This window comes from Lepidochelys kempii, chromosome 3 (assembly GCF_965140265.1).
Source record: "Lepidochelys kempii isolate rLepKem1 chromosome 3, rLepKem1.hap2, whole genome shotgun sequence".
NCBI classification, from domain to species: Eukaryota; Metazoa; Chordata; order Testudines; family Cheloniidae; genus Lepidochelys; species Lepidochelys kempii.
Window position 1 is genome coordinate 106113603 of NC_133258.1, and position 24363 is coordinate 106137965.

The 24363-nt window shown below is 39.2% G+C and overlaps 1 protein-coding gene across 3 annotated transcripts in view; it reads left to right on the top strand.

The window, feature by feature from the left end:
* The window catches only part of HECA (hdc homolog, cell cycle regulator), a 39002-nt gene extending 19384 nt beyond the window's left edge, over positions 1-19618 (top strand). For 2 of the 3 annotated variants that reach the window (XM_073337482.1, XM_073337484.1), the window contains exons 2-4: positions 6550-7590; positions 10674-10828; positions 15073-19618. In XM_073337482.1, the coding sequence (XP_073193583.1) occupies positions 6550-7590; positions 10674-10828; positions 15073-15237 (1361 nt within the window). In that variant the 3' untranslated portion in view covers positions 15238-19618. Of the gene's footprint in view, positions 1-6549; positions 7591-10673; positions 10829-11391; positions 12008-15072 lie in introns of those variants that run through there. The other variant, XM_073337483.1, reaches the window with a different exon arrangement.
* The last annotated feature ends 4745 nt before the right edge of the window (positions 19619-24363 follow it).

Consider the following 24363-nt stretch of genomic DNA (forward strand, 5'->3'; position numbering starts at 1 on the left):
TCCATCATGAAACAGCGCAAAAGAAAAGGAAAAAAAAGGGGGGGGGAATCCCTCCCACTCTTTTGCAATTGCCGTTAAAATATCCATTAGATGTAACAAAGAAGATTACAAACAACAACAAAAAATGATTATGGATGCCCTCCGTGCAAAGCATGGGCTATTTTTTTGTTTATTTCTAGCATTTATTTTATGAATCCCATTTTTTGTTTGCATGCTGCTGAGGCACGAGTATTGTCCAAATGGTTATGGATATTTTATTTTTGGCATTTAGCAAACTGTATGTGTTACGAGGGTGGGACAAAGGAAGTGTTTTATCAGCTTTACTTATGATAAGAGAAGAAGTACTTGTGGCACCCTAGAGACTAACAGATATATTTGAGCATAAGCTTTCATGAACTATAGCTCACTTCATCGGATGCATGCAGTGGAAAATACAGTGTGGAGATTTTATATACCCAGAGAACATGAAACAATGGGTGTTAGCATACACACTGTAACGAGAGTGATCAGGTAAGGTGAGCTATTACCAGCAGGAGAGGGAAAGAAAACAAAACAAAAAAAAAAACCTTTTGTAGTGATAATCAAGATGGGCCATTTCCAGCAGTTGACAAGAACGTGTGAGGAACGGTATGGGGGGGGGGGGGAAATAAACCTGGGGAAATAGTTTTACTTTGTGTAATGACACATCCACTCCCAGTCTTTATTCAAGCCTAATGTAATGGTGTCCAGTTTTGAAATTAATTCCAATTCAGCAGTCTCTCATTGGAGTCTGTTTTTGAAGGTTTTTTTTGTTGAAGAAATGCCACTTTTAGGTCTGTAATCGAGTGACCAGAGAGATTGAAGTGTTCTCCAACTGGTTATTGAATGTTCTAATTCCTGACGTCCGATTTGTGTCCATTTATTCTTTAACGTAGAGACTGTCTGGTTTGGCCAATGTACATGGCAGAGAGGCATTGCTGGCACATGATGGCATATATCACATTGGTAGATGTGCGGGTGAACGAGCCTGTAATAGTGTGGCTGATGTGATTAGGCCTATGATGGTGTCCCCTGAATAGATATGTGGACACAGTTGGCAATGGGCTTTGTTGCAAGGATAGGTTCCTGGGTTAGTGTTTTTGTTGTGTGGTTGCTGGTAAGTATTTGCTTCAGGTTGGGGGGCTGTCTGTAAGCAAGGACTGGCCTGTCTCCCAAGATCTATGAGAATGATGGGTCATCCTTCAGGATAGGTTGTAGATCCTTGATGATGATGAGGACAATTAAAATAGTTAATAACAAGGAACAGATTTAGTGCTTGTGCTCTGTTCCAAAGGGTGTTTTAATAAAACATAACATTGGAGAACTCTGGACATAAAATTAAAACGATAATTAAATTATAGGCCATCTCAGTTGTGTTTGTGCACACAAATATTAGAGAATATTTAAACTTTTTACGGGGGTATTGGACTTTTGGTTTCTTTCCCTCAAAAATGGTATGAAAGACTGCATTACAAAGTAGACGAATGCTGGAGGATGTGTAAATGAGAGATTTTCACAGTGTACTTTTTTTAAAAAAAACTTTTTCAGCATCGGGTTTATTATGATGTGCCTTTGATGGTTTAATTTTAATTAGCTCTTCTGGGATACATTGCATATTATTGCCTAATATGCTATAATCAAAAGATACACTTTTTCAAATCTTAAGTATCATAAAAGTATTACTACTTGCTAGAGCCAAAGGAAAAAAGCCTGCACAAGCATTGCTTGATGTGGCATGATGTCTGTTGAATTGAAATGGGCAGTATCAGATGAGTAGCTGGGTTAGGAAACTCAGTTTTTTGTTATCTTAGCCAATGTTAGTATACCCAGTAATACACGTCAGCAGCTTGAAGAGAAGTTTTAAGAGCCATAGTAACAACAAATAATAATAAATGAAGACTAGAAATATAAAACTCAACAAAACCCCACCATAGTTTCTGTGAGCTTAGATAACTAGTAGGAAAACAGGCCTGGTATTAGTTGGATGAGCTTCCTAAATGGTGCTAGAGGGATACCATAGCTGTCTCCTGACGCTCTCCATCCAGCTTGTTTACTTGTGGTGTTTTCCTCTCTGCATCTGATCTGTTTACAGAATATGTATTCTGAAATGGAATGCATACTCTTCACACTTTGAGAGAAAAGGTATCTACATCTCAGAAACTGCCACTATTGTGGACACCATTGTTGGCATTAGGAACAGAGAGGAGAATGATCGAATAAATAATTATGGAGACTCAATTGACCTCTTACACTAAGAGGTAGATCTCTTCAGAGGAAAGTTGAGGCACATTGGTGGAGCAGCATTGGTAGTTTTTTTCCATGCTGTCTGTATGTATGTTTTGGATAAAAAGGTTTCCAGAGCTTTCAGTTCTTTACCTTTCATGAATTTGCTAAAGGTTCTGTGGCTTTATTATCCTTTTAACAGAACATTATAGGAAAGGGCAACAATACTACTAGAATGTTGAAGATTTGATTGTCTTAAAATGAACTGCATGTGTCTATGCATGGCCACTGTATAAGATTATGGAAAGTTTCTTAAAGTGGAGGTGGCTGTTAAATAAAAGTAACGTATTTTAAATCAGCGTAATGTTTTTAGTGATGGCCAGAAGCAGCTGAAGCAGAGCTTTTTCCAAACTGTTTCTGAATATGCTGGACAGCACAGGTCCCAGTAGAGATCCTTAAGGAACCCTGCTATTTACTGCTGTCTATTGTGAAAACTGTCCATTTATTCTTACCCTTGTTTCCTATCTTTTAATCAGTTACTGATCTATGAGAGGACCTTCCCTGTTATCCCATGACTGCTTACTTTGCAAAAGAGCCTTTGGTGAGGGACCTTGTCAAAGGCTTTCTGAAAGTCTCGGTACACTATATCAACTGGATCACTCATGTCCACATGCTTGTTGATTCCCCTCAAAGAATTCTAATAAGTTGGGGAGGCATGATTTTCCTTTACGAAAGCCATGTTGATGCTCCCTGACCTATTGTGTTCATCTGTGTGTCTGATCATTCTGTTCTTTACTCTGGTTTCAACCAGTTTGCTCAGTACTGAAGTTAGGCTTACCAGGCTATAATTGCCAGGATTTGCCTCTGGAGCCTTTTTTTTAAAAAAATCAGCATTACATTCACTACCCTCCAAATCATCTGGTACAGTGGCTGATTTAAGCGATAGGTTACAAACCACAGTTGTTAGTTCAGCAATTTCATATTAGTTTCTTCAGAACTCTTGGATGAATGCCATCTGGTTCTGTTGACTTATTACTGTTCATTGTATCAGTTTGTTCCAATACCTCCTCTATTGACACCTCAATTTGGGATGGTTACTCAGATTTGTCACCTAAGAAGAATGGCTCTCCTCCACAGCCTCTGCTGTGAAGACTGATGCAGATAATTTATTTATCTTCTCTGAGATGGCCTCATGTTCCCAGATTGCTCCTTTAACACCTAGATCCGTCTAGTGACCCAACTAACTGTTTGGCAGCCTCCCTTTTTCTGATGGACTTAAACATGTTTTTGCTCTTAGTTTTTGTGTTTTTCCCTAGTTGCTTTGAAATTCTTTCTTGGCCTGCCTGCCTTATGCTTTTGATTTGCCAGAGTTTATGCTCCTTTCTATACATCGCACACTAAGATTTCGCTTCTAGTTTTTAAAGGATGCCCTTTTCCCACTAGCCATCTCTTTTACTCTGCTGTTCAGTCACAGTGTCTTGTTTATTTTTGGTCCTCTTACGTTTTTTTTTTTTTTTTTAAATTTGGGATATACATTTTGTTTGAACCTCTATTATGGTGTTTTAAATAGTTTCCATGCATCTTACAGGCATTTCACTCTTATGGCTAACCCTTTTAATTTTCATTTAACTAGCCTCCTCATTTTTGTAATGTTCCCGTTTTTGAAGGTAAATGCTGCTGTGGTGGGTTTCTTTGGCATTTTCCCCTCTACAATGATGTTAAATTTCGTTATGTTATGGTCAGCTATTACTGAGTGGTTCAGCTATATTTTCTTCTTGGACCAGATCCTGTGCTCCACTTCGGACTAAATCAAGATTTGCCTCTCCCTGTGTGTGTGTTCAAGCTGTTCCACAAAGCAGCCATTTAAGGGTCTAATAATTTTATCTCTGCATCCCTTCCTGAGGTGACACATACCCAGTCAATATAAGGATATAATGAAATCCCCTATCATTATTGGGTTTTTTCTGCCTTTGTATCCTCTCTAATTTCCCTGAGCATTTCATGCTCCGTCACCATCCTGGCCAGGTGGTCGGTAAAATATTCCTAGCGCTATACTTTTATTGTTCAAGCATGGAATTTCTGTCCATAGAGATACTGTGATAGTTTGATTCGGTTAAGATTTTTGTTTTATTTGATGCTATGCTTTCTTTCACATATAGTGCCACTCCTCCACTAGTGTGACCTTACTGTGTATTTCTGTATATTTGGTACCCTGGTATTATGGTGTCCCCTTGATGTTCCTTATCCCATCAAGTTTCCACAAGGCCTATTATTTCAATATCCTCATTTAATGCCAGGCACTCTAATTCACCCATCTTTAGTATTTAGACTCCTAGTATTTGTATGTAAGCGTTTGGTCAAGATTCAGTGGCTTGACTTAGAATCATAGAATCATAGAATATCAGGGTTGGAAGGGACCCCAGAAGATCATCTAGTCCAACCCCCTGCTCAAAGCAGGACCAATTCCCAGTTAAATAATCCCAGCCAGGGCTTTGTCAAGCCTGACCTTAAAAACCTCTAAGGAAGGAGATTCTACCACCTCCCTAGGTAACGCATTCCAGTGTTTCACCACCCTCTTAGTGAAAAAGTTTTTCCTAATATCCAATCTAAACCTCCCCCACTTCATGTGTTATACCTAAATGGGACTCTTACTTTTGACTGTTTCCTCACTAGCTCCTACTTCTACTTAACCAAGTTATTTTCTGTCCTCTGTAGTAAGATATTGAGTCTCCCTTTAATATATTCGTCAGTTGGGGTTGGTTTTGCTTTGAGCAGGGGGTTGGACTAGATGACCTCCTGAGGTCTCTTCCAACCTTAATCTTCTGTGATTCTGTGATCCCTGAGGGATGTCTCCGCCTGAACTGTGGGCTCCTCTGTAGCTGTTGGCTGTCCCCCAGCTTGGGATGAAATTCCCTCCCCACTAGGCTTATCTACTTCCCATATAATTCTTCTGCAGAGTCCAGGAGTTCTGTCAGCTCTCCTGATGTGCCTTCTGCTCCCTGACTTGTGCACTCTTTTTTGCACATTGGGCTCCGGGCTGCCTTTGACCACAGAAGCCCTGGAGAAGGGTGGTATTATCTGAATGCCATAGTACCTGCCTGATCTGCTAAAATTCTGAATGATTTCTGGGAAGTGAGGTGGAGGGAGGAAGTGCAGGGTAAGAAAAGTTGTGGGAGGTGAAAGAATATCCTCAATATTGGGTTCAGTGCCTGAAAATGTTGATGCTTATCAGAGTCAAATCTCCTAAGGTTTGACCAAGGTTAACTATACTGCAAAAATCCTTCGTGTATTAGAAGTTGTCGCCCCCCCCCCCCCCCCAAAAAAAAAAAAGTTTTCATATTCAGCAATCCAGAAAGCGGCAGCGGTACCGCTTCTAGCCCTTCTCATCTTCAGTTACAAGTCCAAAAGCCAGCCAAATGGTTTCTCCATATATTACAACAGACATTTAGATTAGGGAAAAAATAGATAAACCATAATAATGGAAAACACAGGTACAGAAGCAGACAGTTTCATATGACAGGGAAATTCAAATGGACTGTTCTTGCTCCAGAACATAGCAAAGGCTGCTAGTTAAGCTGGTTTGGGATTCACATAAGGGTAAATCATACCTTGACTCAGTGGTTTCCAAAAGCCTTCAGTGTGGCTGAACTGATTTAGTGGGGGCATGAGGGGAAGGGAAAGGAAGCAGGCTGCCTGCTGGAAGCTCATGCAGGAATGGTGGCTCTTCCAGAGCTCCCTGCGTTCTAGCATAGCCAAAGAGGGGTAAGGTGAATATGCAGCTCTGGCCGACAAACCCTGTCGAGGAGGCAGCTGCATCGGCCACAGAGACTACTCTAGGCTTGAGGGTGTAGTCATGGCCATGGACAGACTTCTAGAGAAGGACTTTTTTCTCCCAGTGAGCACCCTGCATGGACCCCGCATATACTTGCTATGTATAGGCTTTAGGGCTTGACCCACAGTGCGACACTAGAAACAACAAAAGAAAAACTATTAATACACTAAGGCCCCAGTCTTGTGAAGGCTTAACATGTGTCCTTTTACATGCCTGAATAGTGCCATTGAGTGGGACCATTCATGAACCTGAAGTGACACAGGTGTTTAAGTCTCTGTCGGATGAGAGCCTAATGTGGCAGTTTTTTCTAATCTTGTTTATATTGCAGAAGTCTCTCAGTTTGTAAAACCATGATAATAAATAAATCAGTAATTGTGGTGGATTCCCTATACGCCTGATCAGGCAAACCTAAAATAAATATTGCAAATAAATTGCATTCAGCATAAGGTCTAATGTCTCTGTTTTATGTCCCACAGAAGCACCTTGTGCTACTCCACTGATCTGTAGCTTTGGAAGGCCTGTTGATCTAGAAAAAGATGACTACCAGAAGGTTGTATGCAACAATGAACATTGTCCCTACAGCACCTGGATGCACCTTCAATGTTTTTATGAGTGGGAAAGCAGCATTCTTGTTCAGTTTAACTGCATTGGCAGAGCAAGGAGTTGGAACGAAAAGCAGTGTCGTCAAAACATGTGGACAAAAAAGGGATATGATCTCGCTTTTCGCTTTTGCTCCTGCCGATGTGGGCAGGGTCACTTAAAGAAAGACACGGACTGGTACCAAGTGAAGCGAATGCAGGATGAGAAGAAGAAAAAGTCTGTGTCAGAGAAGAGTTCAGGCAGGTCCATGGCAGAGTCTGTGGAAGATGCTAAAAAGTGCAGGCCTGTCAACAAGCCACAAAAAGGTTTCAATCATGATATTCAGCGAAGACATTCGATGGACAGGCAGAACTCTCAAGAGAAAGGCATAATTAGTGGGAGCTATGCAGTTCGTTCTCCCTGTGGCTCTCCTGGCCAGTCCCCTCCTACAGGCTACTCTATTCTTGCCCCCGCACATTTTAGCGGCCCTCGTTCTTCACGATACTTAGGAGAATTTTTAAAGAATGCCATTCACTTAGAACCTCATAAAAAGAACATGACTGGTGGTGGCATGTTCAGGAATGCCCATTTTGATTACGGGGCATCTGGATTGCAAGTGCATAGATCAGGACATTTTGATGCCCCTGTGCAATTTTTGAGAAGGCTTGACCTATCTGAGCTACTTACTCATATACCGAGGCATAAATTGAATACTTTCCATGTACGGATGGAAGATGATGCCCAAGTGGGTCAAGGGGAGGACCTACGGAAATTTATTCTTGCAGCACTTAGTGCCAGCCATAGGAATGTTGTAAACTGTGCGCTGTGCCACAGGGCACTGCCCGTATTTGAACAGTTTCCACTAGTGGATGGAACCCTGTTTCTTAGTCCATCGAGACACGATGAAATTGAATATGATGTTCCCTGTCACCTTCAAGGTACAGGTTGTCTTGTCAGTTGTGTTGGGTCTCTTTAAAATGATTGAACTGCTTTTTGTGCATTTCATTTTAGATTTTCATCCCCATGCAGCAAGTGCTTTTGTAAAGCCTAAATTCATTTCCAGTTTATCATTGGGTCAAATCGAAGTAATAAAGTTTGGTATAAGTATGCTCATGAAACAGGGATATATTGTATAGGCTGGGAGGTGTAAACGTTGACATACCTTGCTATTAGTTCTACAACAAAGGGACTTTCCTTCGGGGTTCCAGGCACAGCATGTAATGGTTTTCCAGCCACTCTGTGTTGCACTGCACGTGCACTGCCTTATTTGCTGAGAGTTTTACAGTAAGTCATGCATTGTCTTAAAATTAAATTTCCTGTTGCAGCCTAGATTAGGGGCTGAAATTAGACATCTACCAGAGGAGCCGGTCATGCCACTTTGTGGCTGGATAGCTTGCTGGGGGCCAGTTTGGTTTAAATTTAAAAAAAAAATAAAATAAAAAGCCCAACAACCAGTAAGTTATTTTGTGGTGAGAAAGAGGGTGATGGGCTAGCATAATATGCAGGACTAAGAAGGCTATGCCTTGCTACCTCTAACTGCGCGCACAATCTAGGGAATTGACCAAAGAAGGGAGGGGCAACAATCTGTGCAAGACAAGTGTCAACAGAATTATTACTACTTTGGTTGACACAGCAGGGATTACTTTGAGAATTTAATGGAAAAAGCAAGAAAGTGGGAGTAAGACAACCCCATAAAGCAGGTATTTTTAAGATGTATTTTTTTTCCTGTTCATGAAGTTTGTTATATCCCATACATGGTCGTTGTACCCATTAAATAAGCTTACTTGATTTAACAAACAATGGTATAAATATTACATTGCACTAAGTCACTAAGCTCTGTCCATGCTAACAGAATTGTTTCCGTAATACCTAATGTACTGCAAAAGGAAAAAAAATGACAGACAAAGAGCAAATGATCTAAGATAAATATGTAGTGATATGGGGCAAGAGTGTTTGTCCCTTTTTTGGAGGAGATGTGCATAATGTGCTCATGGTTTTGCCAAATTTAATCAATACTTTTGCAACGATTAAAATGTCACATGTCAATTTAACACTTGTCAAAAATAATCAGAAACTCTTCTTAACATGACTATTACTTACATGTATTTCATTACTTCCTAACTTTTAGAAGATCTATGTAAACCTGTGAAATACTAGATCCAAGGAGATTGTCTAAATTGTTGAAGTTTACTTTCCTTTGTCTTAAATAGAATGATTTGTTACAAGAAGATTACATTTAATCTTCTGTTAGTGCACATTTTAACATACAAAGTTAAACTGTGAATCTCTGTTCCAGGACACTGTTTCCCTCCTGAGTTAAACAAATTATTTCTTTATTTCAGTGAGTGATTTAGCCATCAAGCCATTTAACTAGGAATCTCAAAATTAATGGTGGTGAAGATGAAATATTTCTGTGTGTGCAGAAGCTATGAATACTGTAAAGTACATTTAAAGCTGTCTTCTATAAAAAAGTTATTAATTCTGGTACACAGTAAAAGATTTCTAATGCATGGAATTATGTCGAAGATTACATTTCCAGATATTCACCTGAGCAACAGATCTTGATGTATTTGTACTCTAGGAGTATTGTAAGGCAGGGTCTGAGTAATAAAACTCCCATAATAAACTACTTTTTGAAGATTGTAGAATTTTGCTTAAAAACTCATAAATTTTTCTCAGATTGGGATCTCTTTTTTACCGGTTTAAAGTTACAGGAGTGCAAAAATAATTGAAAGCTTTATTGGAAGGCTTTATTCTCCACTCAATTTCTCTAAAAGGTTTGCTTAAAAAAAAAAAAACTTGTTTAAAATCTCTGATATAGACTAACTGTACTTGTTGGCTTCCAGACATTTTCTATATTTTGAGATTTTTTCCAAAGCAGCTGCTAGATTCATGAATTCATTACTTTAATTAAGAAATTGTACATTCAACACTTTAATTCATAAGTGCCTGTTTCCTGAAAATCACAACACACAACTCTTTTGTAGATGGTATTTGTAGTTGAATATTAGATCATAACTTTCTTGCATACCAGTAATGCAAAATATCCGGTGATGATTTTTGTATTACAGTATGATGTACATAGTCAAATAGCCAGTGCTCAGTTCAATAACATGGGGATGAGCCCAGATCAAAATACTGGATCTCCAAAACTTGTGTGAAGCTTTTTATATTATCATCTGAATTTTGTATCTTGGGGTAAGTCTCCACTGATAAGTCTGTTCATGGTTTTTATAAAGTAAATATTCAGTCTTGAAGTCTGAACTGTCTGCAGCAATGGAAGTCAGTGTAATTTACCCAACTCTTGACAATTCACCCCTGCATAGGAAGTCTCTGATTAAATATGATGGAGAGAGAGTTATTTTAACACTTCACACTGGAATTGAAAGTGTCTAACATACTATATGGTATTTTGAAGTTTGTATAGAGATCTGAAAAAGTAATATGCATTAAAGCATCATTTGCTCATGTCTTCAATACACATGCCTTAAAGTGTACTGCCAAGCAAAACCAAGAGTTGCAGTTTTGCTTTTTTCTACTTTTTTATGGTTTCTCACATTAGGAATGACACGTCATTATTTCCTTCTCTTTGCTGGAAAATCTTGGCAAGACATTTGGCAGACTTGAATATAACTGTCAAACCAGACTGGCAAGTGAGCTGCAACTCTTCTTCCTTGAGGTGGGAATTGACAGTGGATGAATTATTGGAGTTGGAGAGTCAGTTTGATGTGACATCACTTTCCAGGTCCTCATAGTATTTTGCCAAAATCCTCCAGCAAAGAGAAAATTAAGGATCTGACATCCCACTTTAAAAAAAAAAAAACAAAAACAAAGTGGGACCTTTTGCCCCTTTAGAAAACACTTTGGGCATGTCTATAAAGTAGCATTCTGTACTTTGTCATTCTCTCTCTTAAAAAAAATATTATTTGTATAATGACAAAATGGCACATTACAGGAAATGTCTGCTTAAAACTTTTGGATAATGTCTCCTTTCCTTAAGAAATGTGTTTCCTGTCCACAGGAAGGCTTATGCACCTCTATGCTGTTTGTGTCGACTGCTTAGAAGGGGTTCACAAAATTATCTGCATTAAGTGCAAGTCCCGATGGGATGGAAGCTGGCATCAACTGGGAACCATGTATACCTATGATATTCTGGCAGCCTCTCCCTGTTGTCAGGTTAGTATTATGCATAATAAGGTGAAGCTCCAACTGACGGTAAACAAAGCAAAAGTTTTTGTGTCTATTTTCCCTCCTTCCTCCTGAAATCCCCTAGTTTAAGAGCACAAACCAGCATCACATACCAGAGGCCAGACTAGATGATCTAATGGTCCCCTTCTTGTCTTAAAATCTATGAAATTTTCATGTGCAGGGGTCTGCAGGAACAGGAGGTCTAAAAAAAATTAGACACAAACTAATGTAAACCATTGGTGCAGGGGCTAGAATGAAGATACATTTAAGAATAATTTAAAATGCATTAAACCTTGATGCTTAGATTGGATAATCACAACAAAATATCTCATGCAAATCAAGCTTTTGCATCACAGTTCATTTTGGGATTATAGCAATGTAGTAGCAAAACTGCAATTACTGTTAAAATAGCACTTTTATTCAAGGTCTGGTCAGTTGTTTTGAACTACAGCTGTTTTATCAAGGGGTAGTCCAGGTGAAAAGGCAAAAGTAATGGAAACGCTTAGAGATTTTCTGTGCTCAAAGAATTCCCCTTTCTCTCTTATCTTCAGAATGAGTAAAGTGAAGTTATCCTGCAAATCTTCAAATTTTGAGGAAACTTGGTTTTGACTTGACTGTAGTCCAGTTTATACCTTAGATAGAGAAAATCTCATGGAGGGGACAGAATGCTCAGAATCTTGCTGTGTGGAGGTGCAGTTGCTGCAGATTAACGTGTGGTGAAGTGATTTGATGGACTGGAGATGCTCAACACCTTGCAGCCGTGGACAGTAGTTCGTAAAATGTTAATTTCTGGTGTAACGCTGAAATGATGATCCAGTAGAGGTATAAGAGTATGTCTACGCTGGAAACTTCAAAGCGCTGCTGCGAGAACGCTCCCACAGCAGCGCTCTGAAGCGCGAGTGTGGTCACACTCGAGCGCTGGCAGAGCTCTCTCCGCGCTCCTGGTAATCCACCTCCACGAGGGGATTCGCTCTCAGCGCTTGGAGCCTGTCTACACTAGCGCTTTAAAGCGTTCAGACTTGCTGTGCTCAGATTTTTCACACCCCCTGAGCCAGCAAGTTAGAGCACTGTAAAATATAAGTGTAGCCAAGCCCAAAGTGATACTCCATTGATTAATTATAGGAGTCACACCAAGCAAGTGCTAGGGGAGTCTGTTCAGCAAATGGCCTGGGGGCGGGGGGGAGGGGAAAGGAGAAACAGGTTGAGTCAGTTCAATAAGTAGCTCTGTTGTATTCAGATGAATTCCTCCCAAATGGGGATAAACCTTCATGCATTGTTTACCCAGTTACCTTTCTTTCCTGGGCAATGTCTTTGTATTATTACTACTAAGGGCTTGTCTACACTGGCAATTAACAGTGTTGCAACTTCCTTGCTCAGGGGTGTGAAAAAACACCTCCCCCGAGCGCAACAAGTTGCAGTGCTGTAAAGCACTGGGAGCTGTGTCCCTTGTTGAGGTGGTTTTTTTTTTTTTTTTTTTTAGAGCCTCACAGCGCTGCGACCACACATGTTAAAGTGCTGCCAGTGTAGACTAGCCCTAAGTACCAACAAGTTGCTTATCTCTGTAGAAGATACCAGGGGAAGACTGTCCCTGCCCTGGAGACCTTGCAATCAAAGAAACCTTGTCAGAGCACAAATGTTCATTAGCTCTCATTACTAATGCGTATGTTTAAAATTAAAAATAAACAATGGTAGGTAATAAGAAGAAGAGAGTTGTTGCTGCTCCTGGAGAAGATGAGTAAACATCAAGCTTTGTAGTTAATTGGCTCCCATAGTAGCAGCTACAGTAAAGAGCGCTACCTCACAGTTTTGTGCACTTCTTAAATTGTGAGCCTCTCTTTAAATAGGAAGGTTTTTTTTAAATGCAGTATTAAGGCTGACATTTTGATCTTGCAAAAATCAGGCAATTTAGATTGTTTCACACTTTCATCTTAATTCTTGTTCCCTATGTGTGCATATTACAAGAGTCTTAGTTATATGATCAGTGGGCAGTGTGAAAGTACTTGGTAAGCAATTCAATATAATAGAATACAAAATGATTAGTTTTCAGTCACCTAAATTATTAGATATGTTCATCTTTGCTACTGCACCTACAGGTGTGTTGCATGACCATGTAACAGAAGACCCTATTGTAAAGCATGTGTGCAAAGGGGCAGAGTTAAGATACATTATGTAAACTAAATCTGAATTGCCTTAAATTATTTTAACTGAAAAGTAGTATCTGGTACCTTATTCTAAAAAATCTCAGAGCACAACAGTGATGGACAAAGTGAAACTTTGGCCAAGGAGATTATTGCAAACGCATGTTCCATCAAAGAATGCTTTGGAATCTTTAGCTTCTAAGCAGATCAGACACTGGCTTTTAATGTCCTCTCAACCTGAGTTGTACATAAATGAATTAAGATCTCTTATTGAAGATCATTACTGTTCTTTTGAGATGTGGTTTATGTTCAGAAGCACCCATTAGGCTGTCTTGTTAAGGCTCTTGCAGCTCAGACCCCACCTCCATACCTATCAGCCCTTGTTTCCTCCTACACTCCATTATGGACTCTATTCTCTGCTTATCTTCTCTCCTCCCACTCTTGAGTCTGTTTTTGCACATTCCCTGCTGTGCTTGCAACAGCCTGCTGTTCTGTTTTTGTCAAGTGGCCTGCATTTTTGCACTCCCAAATCTCTCCTTAAGAGTCACATATTTTACCCAGCGGTCTGTTGCTGATGGCTCTGTCTATTCTCACCCTTACATTTACAGTTTGGTTCTCATCTATCCAAATAATGTTGACTCCTCAAGGCAAGGTCCTGTCTAATAGGAATTTGTAAAATACTTTGTATACTATATTGCTGTACTATAGTAATATCTAACTCTTACATAGACTGTTAATGTTTAAATATATTTCATCATGCACAGTACTTTAAAAATACCATATCATGATGCTGAAATACCGTAACCTGTAAATCTGTTAATTCATAAAGATTAAAATGCTGATACGCAGGATAGTCAGATTATGTTTAAATATAGGAAGTCTAAACAGCATCACAATAATAGTTTTTAACTATGTAGATAAAGAATTGTATGGCACAGACTTAAAAATTCCTTTTCTTTTTTACTTCAGCATTTAACAACAGCACATAACAGCGATAATGGTGTGAAGGGTTTGAGTTTTATTTTAGGGATTAATAAACACAAAACCAACATATGTATTTACACAGTTGGAAATTCTGCTTGATTGACCAGTCAGATCTGAATTCCTATCAGTATTAGGAGTCAAAGGTAGAACTATATTTCATTTTCACATAGGATAAATTGAGGTTTTTTCCCAATGTCTCAAGAATTCAGAAGTTCATTAATAACATCCATACAGGTACATGTAATATAATTATATTATAATGTACTTTCTGTAGATTTTCTAGAATGTTAATTTACAAAAACTCAGCAGAACTTGCTTATTCCTATACTTTAGCTCATATATCCTAACTATAGCTACTGTATGAAGTGGGAAATCCACCACCATCTATAGAACTTACTAGCATGGACTGTGCTCAGTTGGGATTCCCTGCTTAGATGGTCTCTGACCAAATTAATCATACTATGTTATCTGAACATTTTCTTGCTTCGGTCATTGCTGTGCTGTACTTAGTCTAAAGATGCTGGCTTACTAAAGAGTTAAGGTAAACACATCATGCCTCAGCAGTTCTCCCCAGCACACTCCACCCCCAACTGAAATGCACACAGGGTAAAATTTTCAAAAGTGCCTAAATGATTTAGACACCTCAGTCACTTTTGAAAATAGAATTTAGGCATTCTTGTTAATTTTACCCTTAAATTAGTCCACCAAAAATCTGGAAAGTCATGTGATGATGCCAGCCTGATGAAAAAATGTACTTGGAAGGAGGAATTGAAGCAACATTTGAAGCCTTATCTAAGGAGCCAGGTTACCATCAGAATGCAGATGAGTTACCTATTTGATTATCGCTTTGCGCTAAATATTGCAAGGGGTTTCATTGGGAATTGAGGTGTTCAGTACTTTTGCCAAATCACCTGAAGGCATTCCAGTGAAGGAAGTTGCCATTCCAGTTAAGTAGTGGCCCTTGCCATCAAATCTCATAAGCTATACTTTCCTAATCAAGCCTGTCCTTAGGAAAGAGAAATGGATTGTGTGAGGTGTATTCTCTTTGTCTATGGCAAGGGTGGAAGCAAATTGGAGTGTTTCACAGTGTTTCTGTCTACTTTTTGACAGGCTCGACTGAACTGTAAGCACTGTGGAAAGCCAGTAATAGACGTACGGATTGGGATGCAGTATTTCTCTGAATACAGCAACGTCCAGCAGTGCCCCCACTGTGGAAATCTAGACTACCACTTTGTGAAGCCATTCTCTTCATTTAAAGTTCTGGAGGCTTATTGACGAAAGCTTTGCTTTAGTAATAGCTATTTTATGGGTATTACTACTTTATTAGACACCTTTTTATAGGATCCATTCTGTGACAAAATTAATTTCTTTTCTAACTGAAAGAGCAGCTTCTTTGTGTGTCTATGTACATATAATATTAATATGTATATGCGTGTTACTAAGACCTGGTCCTCCTGAAAAGATTTCAGCAAAGGGTGGAGGCAAGGCAACTAATGCCAAGAATGGGGGAAATTTCAGCTTAAATGGTTTGGTTTTAATTTTTGTATCATCACAGAAGAGCTTAAAGGGGTGGAAGGGTTTTACAAAACAGGATGAGACCCATTTGGAAATGGAAGATTTTGTGGGCCCACCACCTTTAGGGCTTGGTGAGAGGGGAAATCTTCATGAAGGACCCAATCTTGTTACCACTGAATTCTTTAGGAGCTTTACCATTGATTTCAATGGGGGCAGGATTAGACCTAAAAAACCCTTAAATTATACTAGCTGGTCTGCTTTCAGATTCCCAGAATTGGGTAAACTAAAATATTGTGACGAGTGAATGTAAATCTGTGCCAGAAAACGTAACCTTAGAAACCTTTTTTGGCATGGTGTCTTCCTGCAGCATATATCTGATATGAGTTACCCTCACTGACAGATTGTATGGAGATAGTACTGTTTCCACCAGTGTTGTAGTTTTAGCAGTCAGGTCAATTGTTTATACAAAAACAAGCTTGAGATTTTAATACACTTTATTTAAAGTTATTTGCTTTGCAAATATTTTTAGAACTTTGTTGTGATGCACAGAAGGAACACATAGGAAGATGTGGTGCATTGCAAACCAGTTATGAAGGGGGGTGTGTGTGCACATGTGTGGTGGGGGTTGGAACTTTAGACAGCATGCCTGAGGCTGGTATGATTGACTTGTAAAGAGGATCTTGAAAAATATTATCTGGGCTGAGTCAGATCTGTGAGCACTGTGAGGTATTTGTGCCATATTAGTATGAGAATGCGTCATGACTTTATTTCAAACGAAGTTTAGTACATTTGCTGAAATAGCTATTGCACCTTAGTCTTTCAAAAATATGTAAATCCAGATATTGTCCAGTTGATTCTGAGGACTTGGAAACGATGTGTATTTTAAAAAAGTTGAGTGTAATTCCTCTTTACATTCCCACATGTAACAGACTATACCAGATAATGAATTGGTATCAGAGGGGTCGTCTCCATAAAGTTTGCCAATGTTCTCTTTCTTTGTTTCCCTATTTTTCTTCTGTGCAAGAATTTAAAAATAAAAAGTCTATTACTTAACTTAGATTGATCTTGAGGAGTCTTCTTCATAGCACATTCATCACTATGGTGTCTGTTATCACATTAAAAAAAACTAACAGTGTTTAAGTGGTAAGGCACTGTTTATACAACAAAATATGGGTTCCCCCAATTATAATGTTTATTGCAAGTATGAATTTAAAATGGCTTTGATATTCTGCATGTCCTATAAAAGAATGCAAAAAACATACAACCAAAGTGGGCGAGAAGCAAAAGAAAACTGGTGACCTACTGTATTGACTGTTTTTTCTACCTGTTTACAAAACAAAACATACACCTGGTACTTGAACTCTGTGCCCAGGTTATTTAGTGACTGATTTTGTATTCACAAAGAAACTCAGTGCATATTTTTCCTTTCATGAGGCTATGGCTTGGACAACAACACTATAAAGTTTTGTTGGCATAGCTATGTTGGCTCGGAAAATGCTGGAGCGAGAGAATCACACAGATACACAGCTAGCCGACATAGCTATGCTGGCAAAACAACCAGTTTAGACGCTATACCAACAGAAGCGGCCTTCAGGGAGATGGTATAGCTGCGCTGGCAGGATGTCGTCTTTTGTCCTCATGTGCTGCATCTCCAGTAGGGTTCTTTGCTAGCATGACTATGACTGATAAAGGCTCTGTAGTGTAGACAAGACCACTGTCTTCACTGCAGAGTTTTCTCCTTTCAAGTTAGCCTCACTCGAGTGAGAGAGCCCTCTCTGCAAAATATAACTTGCAGAAAGGTTATGTTAGCAGCTGATGCGTTATGCTAACTTAAGCTGTAGCCTGAATCCCGTGACAGGCCAGCCAACTTGAGTTAAAAGCATTTGAGTTAAGGGTTTGTGGGTAGATGAGTGTAGAGTTATAATTTAAGTTAACTCCTCAGTGAAGACAAGCCCTCAAGACATGTAGAGCGTATTTTAATACACAGGCACCACCTGTGCACTCAATGACTAAATATTTAGTTATTTCAAATGATCTAGCATGTGTGCCTGAAAGCATTATTAAAATCTCTTTAACTGACTTGATTGTAGATGTAGTCTACTGCACCCATCTTTGCATTTTGGTGATCTAAAATCATGTTGCAATGAGAAACTGCTTTAAACATAAGGAGAGGAACAGAGGGCACTTAGACTGCTGTATCATTCAATATTTGGGCCAGATTCTTCTCTGCCTTGAGTCTCGTGTGGTCATTTATACCAGTGCAAAGTTGGTATCAAAGAAAATGAGAATGGTAGCATGCTATACCTGCTTTTCACTCACTTTGCAAAGTGACTATGCAAGGGAGTGGAGAATCAGAGTCTTGGTTTCTTTGGGGCTTTCCTAAATATTCCAGTTAATATGTCTGTCTTTCAATGGCTTAATTTATGTATGACAATCTGTAGCATGAGTACAGGCAAAATATGACTTTGGCCATTTTTAAAAAAGGATAAAGGTATGACAAAGACTGTACAAGAAAAGGAGGACTTGTGGCACCTTAGAAACTAACAAATTTATTTGAGCATAAACTTTCGTGAGCTACAGCTCATTTCATCGGATGCATACAGACTAACACGGCTGCTACTCTGAAAGACTGTACAGTATCTGCAAAGCAGTGCCAAGAACTCAACAAACAGTGTGATGGGATAAAGCATGTTTAAGGTCATCTTGAAAGAAAGTGTTCAGAGGACTGTAGGTGGAACTGTGTCCAAGAAAATAAAACAATTTAAGTCTTGAGAAACTTTTTATTTTGCTATTGAATGCATCGATGCTACTGCTTGAAACAATGCCTATTTTCTTATAAAAATACAGCTTTCAGGTGGATGTTAGCATCACATGGGTAAAAAGTATCCTTATTGAAAGCCAACTGAACTATGAAAATATTCCTCTTACCCTCCCCTGCAAAGTAAATTGTCCCTAATTTGTAGAAAATGCTTTTTGTGCTTCTTGATGTAGTGAGAACTGGATCTCAAGTTACGTTACCTAAAGTTGTATTTTGCTTAACATGCCAACTCAGACCTCAGTCTTGCAATCTAATCTGTACAGGCAGACCTTTTTGCCAATGCAGACTTCAGCTGGGCTCTGCACATGTGCAAGGATCCAATTATAGGGTTGGGATCCAATGGTGGCTTTTAAAATATACATTAAGATTTAAACTGGAGACTTAAATTGATTTGCTTTGCATCTTGGTGAAGGGTGGAAAATGTCTTGAGCTTTTAAATGTTTCAACTAGGAAACAATTTGTCTACTTTAAAAAGCTGGTTGCTTGGACTGTCTGGCTCAAGTCTTCCTCTCTGTCCCCCTTTTCCTCCACTGTGGTCTGCTTAAAGTGGTGCATGTGAAACTTGCATTTGTAAGCCATAATACAGTCCATTGACTTTTGGAGGCTCATTCTGCTCACTCTATAGGTATGTCATAGTGAGGACATGTACTCTTTATATCTACAGTCTCCAAATGAACTTTCCAAAGGAGATGCTTGCATTCAGATAAACTTTACGTTGCATATATGCAAATTAATTTTTCCATCAATAGGACTTCTAAAACCAGATTTTGGTACATGTAATTAACAAAACAGATAATTTTACATACTAAAATGTGTGATATCTTTCAACATGAACTGGGTGAAATTCTTGTTCTATCTGCTGCTACAAAGCCATTTTAAAAGATGCAGTACTTTGTACCCTATTGAGCTAAAAATACAGAATTTGCTTTTGTCTAGTAGTAATTAGTCTATAAAAATTAATTTCTAAGGTGGTTTAATTGGAGGAATAAGTCAGTTTCAGAAAATGTATTCCAACGAGAGGGAGACATTTAACCCAGTTTCTTTAGTTTTATACTGCTCACTTTACTGTATCAGGTAACCATGGACAAATACATTGTGATGTCACCATTAAAACCATTTAAAAAACAACAACTTGTCAGTAAAGGTTTCTTTTAGAGACATTTTTAGAATGCACTTTTGCAGAGGGAAGAATATGTATATAGCAAATTAATGTTGATATTAAAATAATTGGTTATGATATTGTTTGCGTGTGGTGTTATAGGATTTTTTTGTTGCAATTTCTCTGTATTAAAAAAAGAAATAAATTCCAGAAAGCTAACTGTGTGAGGTTTTTTTAATGGTTTAAATCATTGTGGTGTGCATTTTGGTCCATTTAGGGAATAATTTAAACTAGCTTTCTCAAAATGTATTAACACTGGACAAAAAGAAAAGGAGTACTTGTGGCACCTTAGAGACTAACAAATTATTTGAGCATAAGCTTTCATGAGCTACAGCTCACTTCATCGGATGCATCCAGTGGGGGGGGGGAGTCAGTCACTTTTCAGAAATGAGTAGTGGTGGGGAAGCCCTGGAGTATTCAAGGACATAGTGACATTAATTTTTTGTGAGTATATCAATCACTGCATAGTGACTAGAAAGGTAGGTTTATTAAGTGGGAAGGGAGGGCATGGAGAAAAGGGGATACATCTCATTGAAAAAGTGGGAGTCCTATTCCTAGGTCCGCTCTCTGGAGCCTAATGCTACAGTATAGCAAAGCCCCTATGTGCTGTATAAACTATTCCATTTACAAGTGAGAATAAATAGCATGCAGCCTATTAAAGCCTTATTTGTTCCTCCATCTGTTGATAGAACTGCCCCTCTGGTGCATGTCAGGGAAATAGGAAAATCCTGCACTGCATTGCCAGCCAGAAAGGGTTCTCTGCACTGGGACTGAGAACTTTATCTCTGAAATCATGTTGGGAGGAAGCCCAGGTACCTTCTTGGTCCCCACATCAGGTTGGTTGCCTCCTGGCCTAAAATGCAGGCAAGTTATACATGCACATTTCAGCAGAGGTTTCTGTAATGAGAATTTTCCACCATTTTATGCAACAAATAGGAATTTCAGAATGGAGAGATGCCTAAAAAACTCCAAGACCTGAGTGGGATACTTGAATGAGTCAGGTTGCTACAAGAGAGAACAAGACCCTGGGGGCTTACAGAAGATAGGACAAGGAAGGTCAGAAGGGAAGATAGGCACATGACCCCTATGGGGCAAGCATAACCTATTGGCTCAGATGGATGTGATGAGAATCTGAAACGAGAGATTGGGTAATGAGCCAGCAGAAAAATTGTCCAGTCCTAAATTTTGGAGGCAGATGTTGCACTGAGGTGATGGATACAGAGGTGGCACAATGATAAGAACCCTGTACATCATCCAGCTCCTGAGTAAGGAAAGATGTACCCATACATTGGACTAATGTATGGAGTATTTGGAAAAAAAGAAAAGAAAAAGGAATACAACAATAATGAATCTGGAATTATAATTTAATTTATAATTATAATTTAAAATAATTTTAGAGAGGATATTAAACCTCATGCTCAGGGCTTAAACCAATCTCTTATCTGGTAGAGACAGATTATTCCACATCTTCCTACTGCAGGGTTCTTACCCTTTCCTCTAAGTCACCTGGTGCTGGCCACTTTCAAAGACAAGATGGTAACTAGATGGACCTCCGGTTTAATCCAGTAGAGCAATTCCTATGTTCCTAAAGAGTAATTGTTATGAGACTACAGAGGTAGGCTAGAGTCACAGGGGAAAAAAATCCTACTGTTGCATGATACAGTAGGTAGTTAAGTGGGGGTGGTGTAGGTAAATTGGGTTAGAAATGTGCCTGGCCTCATGTTCCTGCTGGAGGCATCCCTGATTGTATTAGAGGAGAGGAATAAGCTATTGAGGCTGCATATGCGTGTGGGGGTGTGTACCTAAAAATACAGATCCAAATTTCACACAGCTATATTGGTATTTGATTACTGTTCTGACAGCGTTCTATGAAACCTCTTCTGTTCATTCCAGTGCTTGTACAGCCTAGCTATATACATCAAAAACTGGTTTCTTTTTAAGATGCAGCCAATATACTTCATCATATTGACTTACTGCATTTTAATTTAGAATACTTTTGGCCTTAAGTATGTATTACTCATAGATTTTTGCAGGATATTCTTTCAGTCAGCAATGTCCCAATTTAATAGGACATGCAGTGCAAACTACGTTTGCTGTTTTAGTGTATTATTCGCTAGACACAGCCTGATGCTTTAGCTGTTACCCATCTGAGTAATCCTTCAATGAGACTGATCATGTGAGTAAGGCTTGCAAGATTGGGCCAACCATAATAACATTAGAAGCTTCTCCCTGTCTAAGGTAGGTTTTCAAGAAGGAACTCATCCTCCTTATCCTCACTAGAGTTCTGATTTTCTGTGGTCCAGCCTGGAGTGCATGTATTCAAGGGTTTCTACCTGGGTCCACTTGCATAATTTAACCTGAAGCTGCAGCCTTTTGTTACACCTACAATGCATTGGTTTTGTTTTGAAAAAGACACAAGTGTAAGATCCATCCGACTGCTTCTGCATCACATTTTGCCTGCTACGTACCAACGTAGCAACCATTTTTTAAAAAATAAAAAGCTCCAATATGACATTTTCAAAATAAAAAACCACCATCTCACTGGTTATCCTGATAGAATTACTGAATAATAAGACACTGTTGCTCTATATAACTGCACTAACACAAGAATCAGAGCTGTGGAACAGAGTCCTGGGAGGTTAATCCAACCATAAAATCAAGAAGACTTAAATAGTAATAGTGAATTGCCAATAACTCAGTCCTGCTTGCTTTCTCTGTCTGAGCTTTTAGACATGTTGGGCTGAAGGTGCTTAGAGACTAACCTATCCACCTTGTTTGGAATTTGATTAAACATAGGCTAAAGTTAATTGCTCAAGACTGGCTCCAGGAAACATCACTCAGCTGTCAAAAGCAAGATAAAGTATATACTGTTTGCAAACAGCAGAATCCTCACACTGTGGTCCTTTCTTTTCCACGTGTTTTGAAAGGAGAACTATATTAGTCACATATTTCTCAAAACACACAGGATAATTGAGGGCACTCAGCAAGTCTCTGCACGGGACCCTAGCCTCTTGATATCTCCCATAGGAACGGTAAGTTTCTGGGCCACCCAGAATTCTGACTGTAGAAAGATATGGGCTAGATCTATTCTAAAGTTTTGTCAATATAGCTATGTCAGTCAGGGATGTGAACCCCGCCTCGGAGCTGACAGAGCTATGCCTGCAAAACCCCAGTATAATGACAGCTATACTGAGAGAAGAATTCTTCTGTCAGCATCATTTGAGGAGATGGTGTTATTATGCTGACAGAAAAACTCCTCCTGTTGTATATGCTGTATCTATGCTTGGGGGCTCTGCCAGTATAGGTACAAAGCAGTTGTAGTGTAGATGAGGCCTAAGACGTTGAAGAAAGTAACAAAAGTCAAATACCTTTTATGACAATGAAAAAAAAAATGTTCCTTTAAAGATTACAAGCTCTGTAACCAGGACTTTTTCTTTATACAAGCTGTCAAGGTTGATTCCCCACTCTGGCACTTCGAGTGCAGAAGAGGACGGAGGGTGGGGTAGGGCGCAAAGATTCTAAAAATTAATATTGGCTACTCCATGCTTGTATTAAACTCCCAAGGTTACAGATTTTTTCTGACCTTGGATGCGTAGATGCTGCTACCACCCAAGTGCAAAAACCCCTTTGAAAACCCAGGAAGGTGCACTTCGGAATTCCTTCCCGGGGGGGTATCCTCAAGCCCTTTCATCCCCGCTCCGGGGAAGAGCTGAGAAAGAAAACAAAGGAAATCAGCTGTTGCCACCAGCTAATTAAACGTGCACAAACCTCTTAGGATACAAAATTCCAATCCTGTTCTTAAAAAAGGTAAATTTTATTAAAAACAGAAAGAAAAATATATCTGAAAACTTAGGCTATTGCTAGATTTAAAAAGAGCAAATACAATAATTAAGCATTAAGAAGATTTTCTTGAGGTCCAATTTAAAGGTTACAAGCAAAACAAAAGCATTTGGGGTGAGCGCAGAGGAGTCCACAAGCCATAAAGAAATAAAACAGATAAACTTAATCATGTCTTCCTAGACATTTCCTGATCTACTTACATATCTGGGGTTTCAAATGAGTAGTTTCTAGGTATGATGTGATGATTTTTCATACCTGGCCCAAAGCTTTTTACAGCATAGTTCCAGCCCTATCCCTGGTCTCCGGGAGAACAACACAGACAGACAAAGGGGAAGTTTTTTCCCAATTTTAAAAAGTTCTAGCCTTCCCATTGGCTCTTTTGGTCAGGTGCCCACTCCCTTTCTTTTACCTATGGACTTTTTAACCCTTTACAGGTAAACCAAGTAGAGAACAGTTACTAACAGGGGTTTTATAGCTAACTGGCTGGCTGGCTGTCCATAAAAAGGAGCTACCTCTTCCCCCTTCATTTATCACACAAGCACTAATTAAACGGCTAAATTCCACTTCAGTTTTAGGCTAGAGATTTTTCTGAGCAGCACAGAAGTCCTCTCTACCATTGGTTAATGTTTCCACTATGGATATTTGACGCTATACAGACTGTGATGGACAGGCAGCAGAAGGGGAACAACAGAAGATATCAACACCCATCAGTTATGAGTCTAGTATTGTCGCTAGCAAGGTGCAGGCCAAACAGTACATTTTGCTGAGTACGTAGTAGGGCCAATTCCTGTTCTATGTTGCATGGGTTCACTGACTCTAAAGAGGAATTACCCACATAAATCCCCTCCACAGCAAGAAAAGAGTCAAATCGGATTTGTAAAGTACAGGAAGGAAATTTGGATGAAGGCACACAGCAGAACAAGACAGAGGACTTTACAATTAAGATCTCAATTCCCTCGGTGGACTAATCCACAATGGAAAGTTAATTAAGGGAGGGGCATTGATTTTCATTTGGCAGAGTGAGCAAAAGCAGAGATTAGAATTTCAGAAAAGGCAGGCGAGGGAAGGG